Raw genomic sequence first — 22,513 nt, forward strand, 5'->3', positions numbered from 1 at the left:
AATTCCTGCTATCGTGCACTCTGACAACGCGAAAACATTCCGCTGCAGCGCCAAGCATTTGTGCTCCCCTGTCAAAGACAACGTTCAAGACTATGCCAGCTCTCACCGAATCCAATGGCGCTTTATTGCTGAATGTGCGCCGTGGTGGGGAGGCTTCTGGGAGCGTGTAATCCGCACAATTAAGGATGCACTGAAGCGTTGCCTGGGACGGAGCAGCTTGAGCTACAACGAGCTACTCACCGTGCTTGCTGAAGTTGAGGCGGCAGTTAACTGCCGTCCGCTCACCTACTTGGAGGATGACGTCACATCCGCAGAAGTTTTGACGCCCTCACACTTCTTAGTCGGCAAGCGTCTCGTCACTTTGCCAACAGAACAAGAAAACCCCGCTCTTATTGCTGACGCGCCTGACCTTCGACGACGAGCTCGGCATCGGGAACAGCTGCTTCGCAGGCTTTGGAAGCAGTGGAAGAAGGAATACCTTCTTTTCCTGCGCTCTGCTCACCACAGCAAGCCTGTGCCGTCATCGAACTTAAAGCCCGACGATCTTGTCGTCGTCGAGGACATAAACACTCCGCCTATGGCATGGAAGATGGGCCGCGTCGTTAAGGCGTTTCAAGGAAGAGACGGTATTGCGCGGTCCTTCCTGATACTACTATCGAACGGCCAGCAAGTGCGACGTCCCATACAGCGGCTTTACCTCCTGGAGGCGCACACGTGCAGCGCGGCCGCGGGAGTGTGATGAAAACTGAAGACGACGAAGAGGAGAGAACGCGTGAGAAAAAGGCTCGCGCTAGCGCCATCTTTGAGCAGTCGGTTCAATAAACCGCTACCGGCGGACGCGCAGTCGCTTCGTTCCTTACACGGGTGCTGCATTTTCCTGGCTGTTACGTCGTTTTCGGCCGGTCCCAGCACAGCTCCCATAGAACCAATGCATTGGTAACCCCGCTGTTGCATCGCAACTGTGGGATCGTTCCCGCATCATACGTTGCGAACTGCCACCCCGCGCTGGCCCGAGCGGCCATTTTGACTTTTCATGTCGCTTGGCTTGGTGGCTTGACGATGGCATTGGCCACCCGAAGTGCCGGGGGCGACACCTATGACGTATTTTCGGTTTCCGCCAGCAAAAGTATGGCCTTTGAGATCCGTATTTGCTATCTAAAAATGGTGTCTATGACACGTTGTGGTCCCTAAAATTAGTTTTGGCGCATAGATGTTCCGTATAAAGTCCAAGGGCGATAACGCCGTCGCCGCGCGCCGTATGCTGTATGTGCGAGAGAAAGCGTGCGAGGGGAGCCGACGACCGCGTCTAAATCTCGCGCGCGCAACAAAGAAAAGCAGGGAGGGAGTGCGCCTTCTTCCATTGCGCTCAACGCACCGGCGAGGGAGCGAAGGGGGAGGGGGGGGAGAGGGATAGCAAGCAGCGTTGTACTCTAGCATCAACTGCGTACTGCGCGGCGGCGCGCAGGCCGTATCTTGAAAGCGATCTGTGTTGGGAGCAAAGTCTAGGCAGTGTAGGTGCGTTGGCGGCTCGTAGCTTTGTGCATGCTGTGTGTCCTCGGCGCTCAGTTTGTGTTGAAGCGATAGACAACAGCACGAAGGTCACTTCGCTCACTGCTGCAGCGGCGCTTCCTCACGCCAGCGTTTGACAGCGCGTGTCCGCGCTCATCGCGTGTGATGTGTTCATGTTTGCCTGTGGGCGCTGACACAATGCTTGTTAATATAGTTAATAAGCGAATGTTTACAAGTTTATACGGACGATAAAAACTACTATCCTTACATTGTATAGCTGTCTACTAATTTGCTATCGCAATTAATGCTTCGGCTGTCGGGTGGAACTACAACTCTTTTTCACACGTAAGAATTAAAATAATATTGTGTGCAGTTCAACACTACTCTCATTTCTCAATTTTTCCTATTTCTCGACTCTTGCGTTTCCCGGCTCTTACATTCTTTTTTTAAGGTCCCGTGAAAAACTTATCAGCGAGGTTCTACTGTAATCACATTTTGCAGGAAAAGGGGGCTAGGTATCTCTCAGGGATGGGCAATGACTTGGAATACATTGGTAATTGAAAGTTATAGTGCATGAGATGGCCAAAATCATTCCAACAATGAAATAGTTGGCATGCATTTAAGCAGACCATATGACCATTTCATAACATGTCAGAACGCATGCAGCGAGGCACCTTCCAGCAAAATAAAGAGTGCTTCTCCTTACAATGCCATTCATGCTTGAAAGAAACTCCATGCAGAGCAGAGACAAATTATGTGACTGGCACTGTGCCCTTTTTGTCAAGTTCAGTACCTTGAATGTATTGTATAACTAATGCCAGTAAAAAGTTGTCGTGTTGCAACGCAAGTACCAGGATGCAATTATTTGAATTTAAGCACATAATGTGCACCAAATGCACACAACTGGTTTTGTCACACATGTCACACTACATCTCTTTAGGCATAGTTGACAGGCAAGATTACTGCAGGATGCTACTTTCTGCATGTGTCCAAATGAAAAGGGAAGCACCAAACAAGACATTAATTAGCAGCATCTGGTCCCTTGCTTTTTCAAGAGTGCCACTAATTTCTAATGAAATCTGCAAGGCTTCAATACTGTTACGTAGACTATGCACTAGCAGTAGGGATCTGCAATAAGCTTCCATAGCAAACAGCAGCTGCATAGCAATGTTCCAGCCTACATCCATGGGTGTACAGGATGCACACGGTTCATATTTTGAAAGGATTCTTTTCCTCCAATTCTATTCATTTCTTATCAGCGAGTGATCACGCAAGCCAGTGAAGAGGGGCAAGAAGAATGGAAAATGCGAAAAAAATCACTAGAAAACATGGCCCCAGGTGCCTTGCTCTCTATCTCTGAAATGTCCACAATCTAGGCCGAGGAACAACATGCTGGTGCAATGTACAATGCCAGTGTGTCATGACAAATGCTCAAGAAAGTGTTGTGTGAGACCGCTGCCCTGCCATGGGCTGTGCCCTCCCATGAAGTGGCTGTGAAGACTCTGCCGCATTTCTCTCAAACTTCTGTGCAAGTGCAGCCACTCCTGTTGCAGGTCGTGCGTTGACCGGTGCAGGACGCGCAGGCAGTGGCCTATTTGGAAGTGGGCGTTGCGAATTGTTCGTATCATCATGCACAAAGGCAAGAGGAGTGCCAGCAAACTCAAGAGTTGCGGTGCAGTCGTCATACAGGGACCCATCAGGGGGTGCAGGAGGTCTTGGCGGCGGTGGATGTGCTGGCCGAGGACCATTGCTGCGCTGGCTTGCCGAGCGTGCTACACGTGAGCGTCCACGCATGCTCCCCTGCATGAAGTTGCACAGCAAGGGTGCAGGTGATAAATGAAAAAACAGTGCTTTATCAAATTTGCCAGTCCAGATACGTGGGGAAAAGGAGTGTAACAGTGCATTTAATAAACTAAGAACAAGCAGGAATATGCTCTGCAGCTAGAAAACCAACAGTAATTAATGTCCAAAGATCATTTCAGTTAAGTTTTGACTAAGCAAAAGAGCGAGTTGGGACATGGAAGCATCAAATTAAAGTAATACCTGGGAAAGACACTTTGAATGGTCAGCTATCTAGCATTTTCTACTTTGCCAGCAAGAGACCTTACTGGCTTTTAACATAACATCACACAATTTAAAAATTGGATCACTGACCAAGTCAAAACAAAAACTTGACGTTTTGGGTTCTGTACGAAACCGGAAATATCAAGTAGTTTTTGTTCCGACCTTTTGGTGTTTTGCACTTGTCAGCTTCTTTCTCTGGTATTTCTCCAGTAGTTTGACTGTGCTGCCAGCAGAGACCTAAACATTTTATGCGGTAAGTTGAATTTTTAAAGTTCCCTGCCCCAAAAGTCTGTACTCATGCCTAGTAAATACAAAACAGCTTTCAGTACTACAGTTCACTTCCGTTAATTCGACCCCGACGGGACTGACGAAATAAGTCGAGCTACCTGGCAGGTCGAATTAAACATGATACAGAAATAAACGCCAGAACACACCACTGACTTATTTGTCCGAACTTGTCCAATTCTAAGATGCCCCAAATCAAGCGCGCGTCAAATTTTATGTGTCCAAAATAGAAAACAAATGTTGAAATGACATTAAAGCTCCTAAACAAAGCAGAAATCTCATAAGCGCCCGACTTTTTCAGCAAGAAAAATAGGAAAGGGTCTAATATGTATTGCACAATGGCAGCTGGTTTCCTAAACTCAGCTTCGTCGCAATACAGCCGCATTATGTGGTAAACCATACTACAGTGTACTAGAATATATGGGCAGTGCGCCGAGCGACGCATCCCGTGCCTTACAGCACGTGTCTTGCGAAGTGCTGCTCACAACAGTGGCATTGTTGTGGCTAACTATTGAACACGTCTAGCAAACCGTGGCTCTACGCATGGCCTGTCCGAAGCGCGCGCCGGGTTAGACTAAAGTCCCTATATAAGAAAAGTACCGCCATCCTTTGATAAACGCCGCTTCTCTCTCTCCTATATCTCCGATTGGATGATGATAGCACGCGCTTTTCTCTTCTTTCTATTTTATTTTTTTCTGCCTCAGAGCCATGTTGAAAGCCCTCTGCGCAGCCGCAGTCGCTGGCGGCGGCGGCGGCGCGCGCCCGGCCTGAAAGCTTCAACGTGGACTTTCTAGGTGCGCCACCGTCGACTTGGCTTTCGCAAGCAAAAAGTAAAGAAAAAAAGCAAGCGCTTTAGGAGAGGAGGCGGCGATGGAAAGAGTAGATGGCGGTACTTTTCTTATATAGGGACTTTAGGTTAGACGCCTGATGCGCATTTCAGACTGGGCGTGCCCCAGTGTGCAATGACCTTCCCCGCGATGCACCTTCATTAGTTACTGACTGCAGCGCCACACCACCACTACTGGCGACACAAAACGCATCAGGTGGAGAGCTGCGGTTGCGCGACTCAAGAAAGTTCTAGTACACTCTAACCATACAAATGCCGTGCATGCAGTTTTGGTTTCTTATTGGATAGCACTGGCCCAAGCAATTTCAGGATGAATTTAAAAAAAAATTGCACACTACTATCGGGTAAATACTGTAATAATTCATAGTGAGCTACTGTTTTCGCTTTAATATCTTCCCTAGGATGGCCGAAAATTGGCGTTTTCGATAAGAGATGACGCGTGGTCGACGCATTCCCTGTACCCTATGCGTTGCTGAGACGAACTCTGCCGCTATTGAAGTCACCACTGAGATCCCCATAGGGATCGTGCGCATGTGTTATGCCCAGCCAAGTTACAATTATCAGGTGAAGGCTAAATTCAGGTTTGAAATAATAAGGTTTGGTCTCATAGAAATGTAGGGTGCCGGTCGGCCAGGACTTTCAGACAGGATCGAATTAGCCGTAAAAATCAAATTAACTGCAGTTCAATTAACGGAAGTTTACAGTATAAAAGCATTCCTCCAAGAAAGCTCTTTTGCCTGTTTCGCTATTGTGAAATACACTCATACCGCAGCCTGTGGTGAAAATACCAACCTGTGATGGACAGGAGGGTGCACGCTGGACGCTCACAGGGCGCCCTGGGGCAGGCCGGGCAGGTGCAGGTCTGGCAGGTGCTGGCCGGGTTGGAGCTATGTGGCTATTGCTTGAGCTCTGCAGCACAGGTCCAGAGATGTCCACGCTGCGAAAACTTCCACGCTCACGGCTCACACTGCGGTGTGGCTTCTGGTGCTGTGATGGTGGCAATGGTGGCGCGCTGGGTACTAGTGGCTCCTGCGGAGCCATGTGCTGGGTTACTGGGCCCGAGATGTTGAGTGCCTTGATAGCCTCAGCATCAATGCTGAACTTGGACAGGGGCCGACCCCCACGCCGGTCAAGGCCCACCTGCTGGGCACGACTCCTGGGGAAAGAGAGAGACAGCATTGGACAAGGCTAAAACAGTGCACAATTAATGCTTTCTTGTAAAACCTCAGCACATTTATTGTGCCTACATTGTGACCTGTTTCAAGTTGCTCTGTTCTACAACTTTATTGTTGTGAGAGTGCCTCCACATTTGTGGCTGCAGGCACACACATCCTCAAGAAAGCACCAATAAATTTCAATGCACATCTGCTCCTAGCTAAGCCTGAAAGGGACTGGAGATAAATATTGGGTGCACTCCTTGTAATCTGGAGCAATCTGTGTGGTACAAATGTGAAAATGTCACCACAAAGAAATTTTTTTTGCCTTACAGCAGAAGACTGTCAGATCACAGCACTAATACATTTGAGCAAACATTGTGTAAGCTCAATTGCTATGTATGAGAACATTAACCTTAGAATACTATGGTGCATGTGGTCTATTTTAGAATTTCCTCTGTGACTTCGCAGACGTTTCGTAGTCATTTGCCATTCAGTTCCAGAGTTCCTGAATTCAGTTCCTGAACATACCACGTGTCCAACAGTGTTATCAAATCACTCTAGGATAGATAATGCAATGTGGCAATAAACAGGTGACCTACTTTATTGCTGCCTTGCGAGCCTTTGTCATCCACCACGTCTTCAGATGACGCCGGAAGTAGTAGATGGAGAAACTGGTGATCACAGCCAGAGGCACGATGCACAGGAAAATTATGTACATGGACACCATAAAACTGTAACCAGCTGAAAGAAAACAAGAGCAGTATGTGTCAGTCAACCGACTCACCACTATCTAATATAGACGTATAGTTAGCAGGATTCAGTACTTGGAATCTGGTAGCATACTGCTCAGCAAACAATGAAAATGTAGGGTGTGGAAGCTCTCGCTAATACCGTCTACACACAGGTCGCTCAGATCGAATATCAACATGTGCAGCTCACTACTGATATCAGCAAGATGGTGCAATTAAGGAGGTGCCATCAAGGGTTTGCTAGCTGACTGTCTTATTGGCAGTGATGAGGACGGTTCGCTAAAGTGACACTGAAGAGAAACACTAAATCAGTTTAGAATGATAAAGTACTTTTTCAGAACTCTAATATTATGGTATGAGGCTGCTTATTAGAAGAAAAAATGAAAGCCAAACTTCCATATTTTAATTTTCCGCTGCAACCTTAAAGGGCCCCTAAACCACCTCAGATATTTTTTGAACATTTCAAGTAAACACGCGCATCGAGTTCAGAATCCCGTCAGGATCAATGATGCCAAACGCTGCAGCACTACGCGCCGCAGGCACGCCATAAAATAAAAAAAACAATGCCGGCTTCCTCTCCTGGCCTTTCCTGTATCCCCAGCGGTCGTCACGATGTCAGCAGGGTGGATCTCATGATGTCAGCATCAGTGACGATGCCCATTGGTCGAACAAGAACCTACGACTTCCGGTTTGTCTGCTAACAGCTACTTTACTAGCAGCTAGCTATGCGCGCTCCCTGCTCTTACTCGCCGTGTTGCTCGCTTGTGCGTGCTTGCGAATCGGTAATTACAGCCCACAACGAAAGTGCCAAATCGCTCTCGTTCCAGCACAGTCGTGCTTAGCGGTCTGATTAGCCGTGCGAACAGAGTCTGACGGCGAACAGAGTCTGACGGTAAATGAATTACCGACGCTCACGAGCCGCAATATTTTCTTATGGTTGTTGTAGCTCTTCGCAATAATTGTACACAAAGAAGAAAAATATGCTGATATTAGGAGTGCTTTCCGCTGCGATGCGAGCCCAGCCGAGCCGGTCGTCTCCCATCGGTAGCCGTGCGCTGCAGCTGAGCTCGACAAGTATTGGAGCTCTCGCTCATCTTAAACATTTGACAGCGGATATTCTTTTTCATAAAATCTACAATCTATGCATCGCTTTATCCAGCAGAAATAATTTTGTTTCGAAACAGAAGCTGCAGCCGATGTTTTCGTCGCCGGCGGCAGAGGTGCACAGCTTCGCGCATCGTTGATTGGCCAGTCAATAGTGCAGCGGGCGGTGCGCCTGCCGAACTGCCGTATAGTGTGGACACCTCTCGCGTGGCAGACGTTCTACAGCACTGGAGGTTGGTTCACCGTCAGTATATTTGCCGCTAGCCTGCCTTAAAGCTAGACGTGCCTTAAAGCGGAGAGTGGTTTGAGAAGACGTTGGTGATGATGTATGTCACGTGACATTTGGAGGAGCGTTCGGCGAGGAGGAGAGACTCGCCGACGAGGAGAGTAACGAAGGAAATAGCGAAACGAGTGAGAGCTGTGTTTTGATCATCAAATGCGTGTAACTCCGCTATTACGGCACCACTTCGAAAAATTCTCGCAGCTATGTATTCGTTGTAGACTCTTGCACAACTGCAACACAACTAAATTTCGACCTCTAGGTGGTTTAGGGCCCTTTAACGCTGACATGTGACTGTGACATAGTGGATTTCAATGTATATACATTTTCATAATTTGGCTGTTGTGTCACTGTAGAGAAAACTTAGTCGATTGGCACAGCAATGCAATAAAGGAGCTCAAACCTCTAAATCATTGCCATTAGGTAAGAGCTTCAGCTGCCTCTCAAAAGTACATACAAGACTTTGGAATGGTACATTCCTGCTGCTACACTTTTATTGCCTTGTCTGTGCTAAATTGAAGAAACGTGTTGGTAGCTGCCAGTGAAAATTGAATAATCACAACGGACTACTGTCGACTGAGACTAGGCTGTTTTGTAAAGATACTGTAGAGAGCCAAAACATCAATTAAGGTTCCCTTGAGCAATTTGGCTGAAATTCATGTCTGAAATGAGGCAGTACTAAACGATTACCAACAAAAGAAAGATTGACCTAGCATATTAAATTAGTTGCTGTCTTGTACCCATTTTAGAAGTGTCATCTTAGCCATTTGTAGCCATTTGTAGCCATTTGTTGGATGCCTGTCAAGCTGTTGTAAATGATGGCCATATACGCAAGTGAAAATTACAAAAATACAGCAAAGAAAAGTTAAAATAAGAAATGCTTGTTTTGAGTAATTGCTTAAAACATTATTCCTTTATTGTTGTTATTCACTCAAAATTGAGTATTTTATGCCAGTGCAATATATGAGTACTCATAATTATTAATGATTTGCACAAGTAATAAAGTAGCTCAGAAAGAAGTCATGGATGGGAAAACGCAGTAAAGAAAACTGAACTGAAGCAGCAATGCATTTCATAGCACATTATTAATCTGTATTTTTCAAAACTGGTGCTAAACAAGATGTATTGTATGAGCATTTATTAAATTTGATATTAATGTTGGCATAAAGCATTTTACACTGGTGTTAATTGCACAACATCCACTTGATGTGGCTTGCCTGGGCAAATGGTGGCTGCCTCAGGATGCAATCCTGAACGTGCATTCATTGTTGGTACCCGTAAACAGCTAAGAAAATAAAATAAAATTCGACCTGCACCAACAATGACAACACAAAGAATAGTTTAGGTGGCAGTCAGATGCTGAATGCAGCATACAAACAAGGCTTGCACATTATACTATTTGTTTTAAATATTACCATAGAACAATAATGTCAACACTGCATTTAAAGTTAGGTTCTGGCACTCAACTCTTATGGCACTATGCTGTAACTTCATATAGTCAGGCAAGTTGATCCAAGTTTGAGAGATATTAACCTGCTCAGCAAACATGCTTCAGTTCTATGATGCATAACAAAGATGAATGTTCATGACTGTGGCCTGCTCAAAAGTTTTCACTGCAGTTGTGGTCTTGAACCATTCTCGTGATAGTACATGCGTCCATGTTGCAGGACCACATCCTGCTATGTACTGTAGCTGCCATGCTGCATGCACTCAACAAGTCACTAAGCAGAACAGGTAAAATTCAACAAATTTCCAATTCTGTTTTAATTTCACTTATGATCCGGTGCACTGAATGACCAATACTCCTTTAATGGCAGCTTGACAGCGCTCAAGTCAGTGAGGAAGGGCAATAGTACAAGTAGAAAATATTCATGTTATTCCAACCCAGGTTTCCAACATCATTAAGGTTTAGGTACAAATGTAAATTTCATTGGGGAAATAAGAGCACTAGCACATCCTACTGTAAAAGCACTTCTTCAGCTTCAGCCATAGGGCAACTGTGCTCGTAAGCTTTATGCCAGCATGTAAGCCTGTGGGTATACCTGAGGGGTCTGATGCAGGACCACTGTCCGAACTGCCACCAGGCCCTGGATAATTGCAGTATGGAGGTGCGTAACCCACCATGCAATGGCAGTTCCCACGGCTGTTGCAAACCTACACAGGACAACACATCATCCTGGTCACCACCGCTTTTCTCGCACAGTAACTACTTCACTCAAGGATAATCACTGGAGGGGGGAATTAACAAATAAGAAAGTTCAATCAAGTGAATATTCATAAAGTGCGAGCTTAAAATACCAAACCAAATAACAAATATTACTTCATTTCAAAGGGTAGACCTTTCGGAAAGATGGAGAGAAAAAATGGGGCAAGAACCCTGCTTTATGTTCTTCAATACAAACAATTACCTTTTACAAACAACACGGCCTATAAATTGAGAAAGGGAAGAAGATTGCCAAAATTTTAAGGATTATGATAGAAGTAACTGTACAAAACAATGTGAATACAGCTAGACGTACATTAATGTCAGTCCGGTCATCTAGTAACGCAAGATTAAAAATTAACATTCATATCCCTCAGCAGAGGGACTAATTATAACAACATTGTAGACTGATGATGCAAATATGGCAAGATTTAGTAAGGGAACTCTGCACCAATTAAGATAATCATTAAACGAAAAAAAAAAAAAACTGCTCCACAATTCACTTGGTAAATGCATCTCCGAACAAGGCATTAGGGCTGTAATATGTGGTGAAGTGTTCCTGCAAAGGCTCACATAAAAACAGGCACTTATACGACCAGTAGACAGCCACCACCCTTTTCATTCATAACTGAATGTTCAAATAAAACGAGCACATTACATTATTAAATCAAACACATTACTTAAAAGAAGTACAGTGGAATCTCGATGATACAATCACGGCTAATACGAATTTCCGGATGATACGAATTTTTCCGTGGTCCCGGCCGAGCCCCATACTTTGCAACGTGCTAGAGAACGGTTGTTACGAATCGACTTTCGATCCGCGTCGTTTGATACGAACAAACATTGCCCCACCGATGGCCGCGAAAGAACAGCACGCAGTCACGCGCTTTCTCCCTTTCTCTTTTGGTGCGGACGCATGGACGCGGCGCCGGACAGTGCGGAGGCCGCGACTGGGCGCGAAGAGTTTGAAGCGGTGGCGCTTTTGTTGCTTTTGTGCTTTTCCTCCTTTTCGGAGGCCCATCGGATGGAGTGGCTGCTGTGCTTCGGGCCGCGGTCTTTGTGTTTGCGCCATTTTGCCTAGTCGCAGCGAGCTAGGTCTACTTAGATATGATCTCGGATAATTCGCGCAGACCGTACGCAGAGGCGTGGGAGCCTCCGTTGGCGCGTCTTTCGTCGACTGCATTATCGGTGCCGATGGCACAGCGCGATTGTCGGTTTCGCTGCTGGAGTCACACGGTGCAAGATAGCGTGGCACGTAATCCACGGTGCAAGGTAGCGCGGCATGTTCAGTCGGGTGCTCCTCCGCTTCTCCCGCTAATAGCCGTATTTTTGTTGCCGTAGGAGGCTTGCGCTTCCGTATTCCGAAGGCGTGCTTGGTCCAAAATTTCTTCTCCAACGAGCGACGATCCATCACTAACCTGGGAGCTCTCAGTAATCTGAATTCTGTGTGTCAAGTGAAGACGTCGGTGTGGTTTACGAAGCAGACAACTGCGGTTGCCATCGTGCCCCTGCCACAGCAGCAACCAATGGAGAGACGCCTTTCAGCACGGTAGCCAATCGGAGGCCCGCTTTCATCGGAGGGCCCGTGTGACTACCTAGTGCAGACCCGCGCTTCTTTTGTGTTTGTGCGTTTGTTACAAGATGGCGACGACGGACGAATTGAGAAGCAGAACGGCGAAACTTTGAGCTTTCGAACGGTACCAAGATGGCGGCGCTCGGTGGTGGGAAATACGAGATATGTCTCCATGAACTGCGGTGATTTTGCGCGATTTAAAGCTGTTTCCTCGCCCTTGCGCACTGACGAATTAATTTTTTTCGGCCACTTTTAGGGCGTTTTCAGCCAAACCATTTTGATACAGCGTAGATTAGGCATTGTAGATACCGAAACGCGTGGTTTTCAAAAATCGATTTTTCTCGCGATTTTCGCGATCTGATCCCCGCATCCCCCCATAATTTAGCTAGTTTTGATTAGTGTTTCGATGATACGAATATTTTTCGTGACCCCGTGAGATTCGTATCATCGAGATTCCACTGTATTCCATTTCTACTTAAATGAAAATCTGAAACATTTAGACTAACAGCGTAAACGTAAAGCTTGAACACCAGAGATGAGTTAATTTAAATATGTCCAAGCAACTAGCCCAAACCTGCACCCTGTTTAAATATTCACACAGATATAATAATTACACTTATGACAGCATATTACTTAGCTTGCACATTTCACATTTTATACTGTGGATTCCATCATGTGAAAGAATTACAGCTTCAGGCAATGAATGCAAAGAAAGAAATACTCGGGGCTCTCTACATAGTGAGCAGCAGTTACTTCATTACATTGTAGGTTCAATGTACACCCGTGAGCAAAAGTATACTGACCACAGGGTCACTGAATAACTGAATTTCTTAGTAATTAACAACCATAAACTGGAATTAATCGGTACACTGAGAAGTTCGCAATGCCAAGTTTGGACTGCAGTCCCCAATGTCAAGTTCTGTTCACAGGCAGAGGAAAAACTCGGCTTTATCGCGCAACCCCTAGTCCATATACTTTTGCTCACGGGTGTACATATATGTAGCCAAAAAATGCCATTTGAAAAGTGGCAATAACTTTAGGAGGTTTGAGCTGTGGAAATGTCCTAAGATAACGCTCCCATGCACCTGTTCTGTTGTGACATTTCTACCACGATGAATCTGTACCAACGAGGCCAACAACAAGTCCTACTCATTCTGAGACAGTATGGCACTTAATGCAAGTAAAATGATGAAAAAACAAAAGAACTGATGCATGATAGTTTAGACATGCAATATTTATCAACTTGACCAGACTTTTCAAAGGTTCACTGAAATTTGTTGGTTAACAGCATCACATCTGTTATTTAACCTCTGTTATATGGAAAAATATACCCCAAAGCCAACGAATGCAAAATCTCATGACCCATGAGACTGAATAGAGTATAGTAATGATAGCACCAACAGACAAATTTTTGTGCACTTGGGCAGCAGTGAAATGGAGTATGGCAGTTTTCACCCAAAGAATAAAACAACCACAATGACCTAAGAATTGAAGCTGTCATTTCATGCTCAGCAGCAGCTGGACTTTTGTTCCTTAAGCACAACTTAACGAACATTACACATCACCTGCACAGATATTTTGTGCAGTTTATAACTTCTGCAAAAACAAGAGTTATGCTCACCTACCAGTACAATACATATTGACAAATATCAATATGGACACAAAATTAAAGCATTAATATGAAAAGAAAGACTAGCAACTTACCCCGTTATTGTAACAGTCATAAGGGCATTTGATGCCATATAGTTTTTCAAGCGGAACACACTTTTGGTTCATACAAGCCTGCAAGGTAGCAAGAGAATTCATTTTGTCAATACAATTTGACACAAACACAATAGATTTCTTTGTACAAGATAGTCATATCAGAATTAGAACAGGAACTCATACAAGTATATTGGCTTAAATACCCCTTGTAGCAGGCAGCGCAATTTTGTTTCTTCAGGTGGATTAGTTGAAGCATCAGAATATATTTTCATGACAAGTAGCTATGTTCAATTAGATAATTTATGTTTTTCTAACTTTTTAATTAATTACTTCAGGGCACATGTTGAAAATACAGAATTGAAGCTGTGCAATAATGAGTTACATGTACATTCAGCTGAAATCCTGGCCCTAAAGAAGGCTGACAAATATAAATATCTGAGAATGTTAATCATGTCTGACTTAAGGTGGAATAGGCACATTAAACACATCAGAAATAAGGCAATGGGTTTGTTGGGTTTTTTATACCGTAACTTCAGTCAATTACCCGACACAAAGAACAATTGTATTTCACTCGTGCTCGCAGTTTACTTGAATATGGATGCATCTGTTGGGATCCATACATGGCCAATCTCAGGGAGAAGCTTGAAAAAGTGCAAGATAAGGCAGTGAGGTTTGTGCTTAATAATTATAGCAGGAAACCGAGTGTGGCAGAAAGTAAAAATAAATTATCGTGGCAAGCATTAAAAGACTGCCGATAAAATCTTAGGTTGAAATTTTTTCACAATGTCTATTATGTTAAAACGGGGATTGACAGAGAAAAGCACATTAAGTCACCATCTAATACCTCGAAGAGACTATGCGTTGAAAGTATGCGAGTTTTCTTTTGGGGATGATGTCGCTCGGTATTCTTTTCTTTTGCGATCAATAAGTGAATGGAATGCTCTTTTGACTGATATTGTTAGTATTGAAAACGGTACATGATTTTTTACTGTGCTTTATGTATGTGATATTATTGGTTTGTATTTCTTTTTGTTATGTACCCCCTGCTGTAATGCCTGCTAGGGCGAAGCAGGTATGTAATAAATAAATAGCAGCAGTTTGCAACTATCTGTCCCCAAAACCTCATGCATTACATTAGCATTCCACTTAGTGTTGCCCTACAGTATGTGAGGAAAATTTTCAGGGAAAATCAGTGAAATATTAATGTATGACAGACATTTTAACACTAGTACTAGTTCCAGGATTTTTGCAATGTGGACACAACTTCATTACTGCCCAACTACAAAGCACCAGCTGTTGAATGTTTCATAAATAATTAAATGTTAATTAGCAAAAATGAATAACTAATTCAACATTGCAATTTGCTACACATGTATCGTCCACCTGTTACAACTAATCCAGCTGAGAGGAATAGAATTGCTCCAGTTTTTTTTTTAGTCACAATCATATGAAACCAACATGCAAAAAAAACAAGAAAAGCGCAGGGTAAATGAAAAAAAAAAATTCAAATGCAGAAATGATAAAATAAACGGAAAATGACAGTGGACAAAAAAGCAACTTGCCGCAGGTGGTGACAACCGCAGGTGGTATCAACCTATCAACCCCGCCGACAACCTAGAGATTTCGCCCAAAACTTTGTCATTTTTGCGCGAGCAGCAACCGGAAGCACCTTCTCCGCCGCGACGAAATGCGAAGCGGAGGCATCGCACTTGACGCGCTCGAATTCACGGCGACTGCGAGGCGAGAGCGAGCGCACCTGTGCGTGCGTGTGCGACGCGGGCCTGCATCCCTCAACCCGGCGATCCTGCTGCCGCGGGCGTGACCTTTCCCCCTCCCTTCATTCAAACCTGATCCCGCCGCTTGCTGCAGCTGCCCCAGCCCGCCAAGCCGGCACTCTCCTCTTCCTGTTGATGTTGCCGAAGGAAAAAAAAAACTTTTTTTTTTTTTTCAACGCACTGGCAGCGCCAATATTTTGTTACTGAGTCGGTTGACCCCCGCAAGGTTTCACTCGCACATACAGCGTACCGCGCAGCGACGATGTTGCCGTGTTTGGACTTTACACGGAACCTCAAAGCAACGTCCACGGTGACGGCACAAATGCGCTTCGCAATAAAATGTGCTTCTGCGCGGTTACTACTCCGACGTCGACAGCGAATTCGCATCCCCTACCGGCAGCTTCTCCGCGTTACCGGGAACTTATCTCGAAGGCCATGCTTTTGTGCGCGGCAATCGGCAACAGCTGTACGAGCAGGAAATACATCATGGTGGCCATGTTGTAAGTGCACTATAGCTGGCGACTGTCATCTGGGCGTCGCAACTCGAGAATCGAACGTCTGCGCACATGAGATTTTGCCGATTTTGTGCCTGTGCATGTAGAACAAGAAAAATAGTACGCACTAACCGTTTGGTGGGCAATGAGCGACTATGGCTTAAGCGGTCAGGACAGCCAATATATTGGGTTCAATGGGGGCTGGGTGGGGAATCTTCGCGACTACGTTTAAACTGCAATTACGCGGGTATGTGTTAACGAGGTTTCACTGTACTATCCCTACTTCGTATAGCTGTCTGCTAATTTGCTGTCGCAATCGATACATCACATTTCGGGTGAAACTGGGACTTTTTTTGTTCATTGCAACTTTAGTTATTGGGAGTAAATCTTGAGCGATAGTACATACGGTAAGCGTTTCTTTTTCGAATTTTCGTGCTGAACCTGCATATAACGAAATCCTCTTTCAGACGAAGTTTTTCAGGAATTTGTCAATTTCGTTAGATCCAGGGTTTAACTGTAGTATAACAGTAATGGTGGCTGTTTGGATGCTATAAAACACACAATGTGAAAGCAAAAGCAAATGTTTTCTAAATGTATGAAATAAAAAAAAAGTGATTAGTATGTGACCTACCTGAGCTTACTTATCATGCACTGCTGCTTGCTTAAATATAATTTTCTTCTTTACAAGCTCTCTTTAGGGGCTATTTGTGAGCTGTTTTCATGCATTATTAATTTACCAGCTACACTTCGAAACTCATTTTGTAATGAATGCCAAGGTGAGACTGAAGAGTGAATTTTTGTAACAGTGAATGTATTACTGAAGAAGAAAAGAGCTACAGGAAACATGCATTCAATCATTACTTCTATTTCTCAGACAAATGTCAGAAAGAAAGAGGAGCTTGGCATTTGTTTCTTCACACAATAATGCAGAAGAATACATGACCAAGTAAACAAACCTTGTTGGTGCCACACTTTGCACCGTTTGGTGACTGGCCAACATCAGCTGTGAATAGGCCCAAGTCCACAATTGCAGATCGGCATGTAAACCGTTTATCATTTTCATCTATGTAAAATTTGGACTGGACAGCTGCAGACTCTATGCCGAACTCTAGCCGTTCATTCAGGTGCACGCAGTGGAGTGTGCCACACATCACATCCCTGAAAAGAAAAAAAAAAAAGAAACCACCTTTGTTTCATATCTTGCTTACAGTCAAAATACCACTGCATGTACTGCTACACTAGTGTACAGTGCAATGCACACAGAACTTTACAGGTGTGCACATGCTGCTTTCTGTAGCCAAACTGAATATGCATAATACAGTATAGATCACTTTTAACATAACTGCTTATAGTGCAGGACCGGATATAATACGGCCTTTTCAGACTCCCGTTAATTTTCCCATAGCACTCTATGTATACGCGTATCACTTATAGTGCAGTTGCGGGACACGAAATACCGGTTACAGTGCGGCTGCCTGCAGAAGTTCGGCAGTCAACCTAGACGGAAGCGCTCCCCTCAAGCCACAAATACCGTATTTACTCAAATCTAACGTGCACTTTTTCCGATAGAACAGGTTCAAAAATTGCGTGCGCGTTAGAATCGAGTACAACCCTAAATCTGCGTTACCATATAGCCGTCGGCATTTCAAAATGGCCGCTTCGCACGCGCGTCGAGCCTAGCTACTCTCGAGCCTATAGCTACCGTAGCTTCCTCCATATGTGCTGCAGTACACGTGCTTAGGCAGCATGAAGTACCGAGTTCATCATGATGTCGCATTTAAAAGGAAAGTGATAATGTGTGCGGAGACGGACGGAAATCAGGCCGCATCACGGGCGTTTGAAGAGTCCGAAACTTGCGTTCGGGACTGGCGCAAACAGAAGGAGAGGATTTTTGCCAGCAAAGCAATGCGGAACGATTTCAGTGGACTGAAGCAGGACGTAATCTGCGACGATCCACTTCAGCGATACGATCGCCTTGGCAGTCCGCTGCGCGCCGTGTTTTCGCCGCTTATAGGTCGCGTTGAAGCGAGAGGCATGATAGCACGAAGGTCAATTCGCTCGCTGTGCTTCGTCACTCGAGCGTTTTGACAGTTTGTTTCCGCAGTCAACGAGCGAGATGTGTTCATGTTTGCTTGTGCGCGTGTGACACCGTGATTGTTAATTTATTTAGTAAGCGAATACGGAACCTAGAGCATGGTGACAGCGACGGCAGAAATGCGCCTGGAGTGTCCATTATCGCAATAAAATAGTTGTTTTGGTTATAGCACGGTACCGCTTATAGTGTGGATATTCGCGACTCCGGCGACTCACATTATAAGCGGTCTACACTGTAGAATGTTTTTCTAGCAGTTTCTTTAATAGTACTAAGCAGGGATATCGAGCTATTCTGGCTGCGTAACAATGAAAAGATCTGAACTAAAGTGAGGAACAGGTACACTTCTGAAATATGCTTTAAATAAGGAAGGCAAGCAGGCTTGCCTGCTAAAGAAGACACATAAGTAGGAGAAGTTACAAAAGAAGCATGAAAAAACGAGATACAAGAATCACATGTTCTTGCTTAGCTGTGCTGTGTATTTTGTGTCTGTTGCATGTTTGTTTTTGTATATTTCATGCAGCATTACACTGCAGTATCACACCCTTCTTTAAACTCATATACTTGTGGTTCTGATAAAGTGAAAGATTGATAAAAGTGAAAGTGATAAAGTGAAAATGAATTTCATTCCTCACTTTACTATCCTCAATTAACATTTATGTGCAGTTTCACCACCCATGCAAGTGTAGGCAGACAGAACACGACATATTCGCTTTGATGCAAATACTTCAGGGTTTCCTTGACACTATCACTGCACCTCAGCTTCCACTCATCATACAGCTGGATTCTGTTGCCTCTGTCAGTGGCTACAATGACAACTAATTGCTCCAGTGTCTGAGCAAGTTGTTCTACTTATGCCCGATGTCATTTATGATAACGAGGGAAAAGTGCAGAGAAAATGGCAGGAGGAGGTTACCACTTTGCTCTGTACAATTCACGAGGCTCATGCACAGTGCATATGTGTGCTGCCTGGCAGGAACTGCGATAGCCTGGCTTGTCACTACTGTTCAGCGTTTTGCAAGAAAGTGTCAGTTACTTGTGTCATTCCGTGGGTTTGGCATAAAGGAAGTGCTGGACTGAGCAGGAAAATGCTCTGGGTGTATTGCTAACAGGCTGTCATCACTAAGAGGCCTCTTTGTTTCAGACTTAAGTTACTGAAAGGTTTAAAGGGCCCCTCACCAGGTCTGGCCTATTGTGAGCTGACAAGCGCAGTGCATACAATGCACGCTAACGATCGTGTCCGCAAAGACAGCTGAAATTTCAAACCTAACACTGTGCACCCTTCTCCTCATGGGTGCCGCGCTCTCAGCCAGAGAGTCGACATCATTCCCACAAGTGCGCCTGCGTAGCTCACAGTGCTGCGACGTCACTCACAGTGAAATGTGACTGAGAATTATTCAAGGCAACAGCAGTTATTTGTTTGATCTGTTGCTTCAATAGATCAATCAAAGTTTAGGGAAATAATAAAACACACAAACCTAATGCCTGCATGTCTTTGCTTTACTTTGTACCATAGAAAGAGTGGTGTACTTCTGTTTCATCTGCTTGTTCCCACGTCTTGCAGTCGCGCGAGCAGAGAACAAAACTATGTTATTTTCTACCACATTCTAGTGCGCGATCTTGCTCTTTGATCTGCTCACGTCTACCTAAGTGTTCGTGTGGCACTACGTATCATACCGCTAGTCTGGTGCCAGCGGTACAACGACGCGGTGTATCGCGGTAAGGAACTATGAGCCAGGCCAGCGTCTCCAAACGTGCACGCACTGAGGGATCCAGTTCGCAGAAGCAGCCAGACAACAACGCAGGTGTTCTTGTGCACAGCTCGCGGGTGAGACCGTCACCGGTCTCACTTAAGGATAACTCGTTCGTACAAATACCAGCTAGCACTAAACTGTGTTGCCATATTCTAAGCCACCCAAAAAGCTGAAGTATCTGTGCAGTGGCACTCACTCCTTGTTGCATTTCTTGTATGTCTTGTTCAGGCGATTGTATCCACAATTTGCATTTACTTCACCGTCATCATTGCGTTCAAAACACCGCTGGTCAGCCATACGTCCACTGGAACCCCACAGTAGCTGGCATTGGTCATCGTGAGAGCGGCATTGCTTACCAAAGCAGTAGGCCTGCACGAAAAACAGTTGGTCATGCAACGCCAGAGGCTTTCACTGCCAACATATTTGAGAAACAATTCAGCCCTATAAATCTCCAAAGCAAGGGCCTCAAACATGTCGCCATGCAGCCCACATAGGGTTGCCAACTCTCCTCCGGACAGGGGGGGGGCTATTGGCTCTTTCTTGCCTGTAATACTGTATGATGAGATCCTTCTTAATGACCGTGAAATTTGTCACAGTCCGACCGAAATTTTACACACTTATTTGATTCTGCTGTGCCTTGACAAGCTCTTTACAAATGTGAACACTCTATTCAGTGAGACGTTGCACACAAAGAAAGTAAGAAGTCATTGCAAAGTTGAGACACAGTATTTGGTAGTTCCAAGTCGCATGCTGTTTGATATCTTTGCGGCACACACACATTTGTGAGGGGAGATAAAGCTAAAGAGTCTCACCATGCCTGAGTTTGAGATAGACGTGTTTAGTTTTAACAGGATCAGATAGGGAGTTGGGACATTTTCATAAAAAATGGGACACTCCTGCAAAATCTGGCAGTTTGCAACGCTCCACAAGGCAACAAGGGCAGCTTTGCCATTCATTATTCTGAGTTTCCTACTTCGCTGAAATGTCCACAGTTCTGCCCAAGGGGAGCTATGTACTATGTATGCAGCCCAGTACTGGATTGACTTGGAAATCCTGACTTTAGAGGTATAGCTGCAGCAGAGAAAGCACACGCAGAGTAGACAAGCACCAGCATAGAAGCCACTGAAGTGGCATGATCACATATGTTGGCAACAATAATTTTGCTCTTAGCAGAATACGTAACAGATTTGTGGGGTAATGGAGCATGATTAACCTGGCCTATCTAAATGTTTACCTGACTCAAACATTTTTTAATGATTAATGGGTATACTGAGAATTAAAGATGTAATTTGTACACAAAAACTTAAAAGTGCCAACATCTTTCTTTTTGAAAATTTTACTCTTTTTTGACATCAAACTTTCTTGAAGCAATTCAACTATTACAAAACACAGTGCCAGTGCTTACAGTATATAATTGAGATTCTTCTTCTAATTCAGCAATAGGAATTTTGGCTATTCTTTTTCTTCCTGGGTGCACCCGCTCAGAGTACTGTAAGTGTTACTCCGTCACAACATTTTGAAATGTACAGCATTACAAAAGTCCTCACATGTCTAACATGTATTAACACGAAATTACAAAAATATTTAAATCTTGAGATGCCTCATTAGAACATTTATATATACAGGTTGTAAAGAAAAAGGAAAGCAGTATATTTTTAAATCCAAATAAGCTGCAGAGTAATAAATTGGCTTTGGTGTAACCTGTTTTACAATGCACGCAGATAAATTCTACATAGGCCATAACATGTCCACAAGCTTGCTTGCTCAAACATTTAGGGGTATCATCACATAAATTTTATACAAACTGTAGTGAAACATTCACAAGAACATCTCTAATTCATGCCTCCGGTTTGTCTTATCTTTTATATATACTGCAATCTTCTTTTGATCTCTGCATGCACTACAGTCATTCAGGGTTTTCTGCTTGGTTCAAAAAACTTGTTCCTTTGCTCAGACCCTTGAGAAAAAACTATCATGTCAAATCAGAGCTACCACAGTTCATACCAGGGGAGGTAGCCTGTAAAAGTCCAACCGTCTGCAATTGAAGTTTTGATTGGCTGGGAAGTTGGCGTCCGCAGGTGGCAGGCGCCACAGTCCAATCAGCACTTCATAGCATACGAAATGGACATGTCCACTAGGTGGACTGTTACAGAATACCTTCCCAGGAGGCTATTTGAGCATGCACACTCATGCTAAGCAATGATGCAATTCCAGGAATATGCTGTCTTTTGTTGCCTGCACAGCAGAAAAAAAGCTTGATCCCTCTGATCCACAACAAACCTTGTTTCACTCAAACAAATGCCTAATTTTTTAGTTGTATGAAGTTCAAGACAGGCACCAACTTTCTCGCCACACCCCGAGAGTGAAAAAATAAATCTTACACTTAAGACGCGACTTCAAAGAGATCCTCACAGAAGCAAATGGAAGCAAAAAGATTCAGGAAAGCTTATTTGTGCATTCAGTTTCCTACCTTGCCACCTCCACATTCTGTTCCATCTTGCACAAAAACATCCACGGGACAGAACTCTGAAACCCCGTCACAGTATTCTGGCAGGTCACACTCTGTTATGGCATCTCGACACAGTGTGGCAGCCTTCACGACCTAAAAAAAAAAAAAATGCACATTGCACATACACTGAAAACTTCAGTCAGAAATACAATATTACAGTGGCACTTTGTTTCCCATGCAAATTATTTAAATGACAATTAAAGATACAAACTACTAACATTGAAGAAAAATTCGTGAAACTTTAATTAACAGCAGGAATTATGAACCATCACCTCAGATTTTGCGCATGAAAAACTGTATGAAAAAATTTACCTGGCATGTAGAAATGTCACAGCAAGCTCCAATAGCACATGCAGCATTTCCTTTGAACTTGCAAGTCGATGCTTCACAACATGGATTTTTGCAGAACTG

General features: G+C 44.3%; 1 protein-coding gene across 2 annotated transcripts in view; it reads right to left on the reverse strand.

Annotated features, from left to right (window-relative positions):
* LOC119456701 (zinc metalloproteinase-disintegrin-like EoMP06) overlaps positions 1-22,513 on the reverse strand; it is a 125,030-nt gene that overhangs the window by 8,180 nt on the left and 94,337 nt on the right. The window contains exons 13-21 of one of the 2 annotated variants that reach the window (XM_037718528.2): positions 22,415-22,510; positions 22,064-22,195; positions 19,790-19,962; positions 16,704-16,905; positions 13,479-13,556; positions 10,038-10,149; positions 6,462-6,603; positions 5,498-5,861; positions 858-3,309 (exon numbers count right to left, since the gene is read on the reverse strand). In XM_037718528.2, coding sequence (XP_037574456.1) covers positions 2,941-3,309; positions 5,498-5,861; positions 6,462-6,603; positions 10,038-10,149; positions 13,479-13,556; positions 16,704-16,905; positions 19,790-19,962; positions 22,064-22,195; positions 22,415-22,510 — 1,668 coding nt within the window. In that variant the 3' untranslated portion in view covers positions 858-2,940. Of the gene's footprint in view, positions 1-857; positions 3,310-5,497; positions 5,862-6,461; positions 6,604-10,037; positions 10,150-13,478; positions 13,557-16,703; positions 16,906-19,789; positions 19,963-22,063; positions 22,196-22,414; positions 22,511-22,513 lie in introns of those variants that run through there. The other variant, XM_049664866.1, reaches the window with a different exon arrangement.

Source organism: Dermacentor silvarum, chromosome 1 (genome assembly GCF_013339745.2).
Source record: "Dermacentor silvarum isolate Dsil-2018 chromosome 1, BIME_Dsil_1.4, whole genome shotgun sequence".
In the NCBI taxonomy this organism is placed as follows: Eukaryota; Metazoa; Arthropoda; class Arachnida; order Ixodida; family Ixodidae; genus Dermacentor; species Dermacentor silvarum.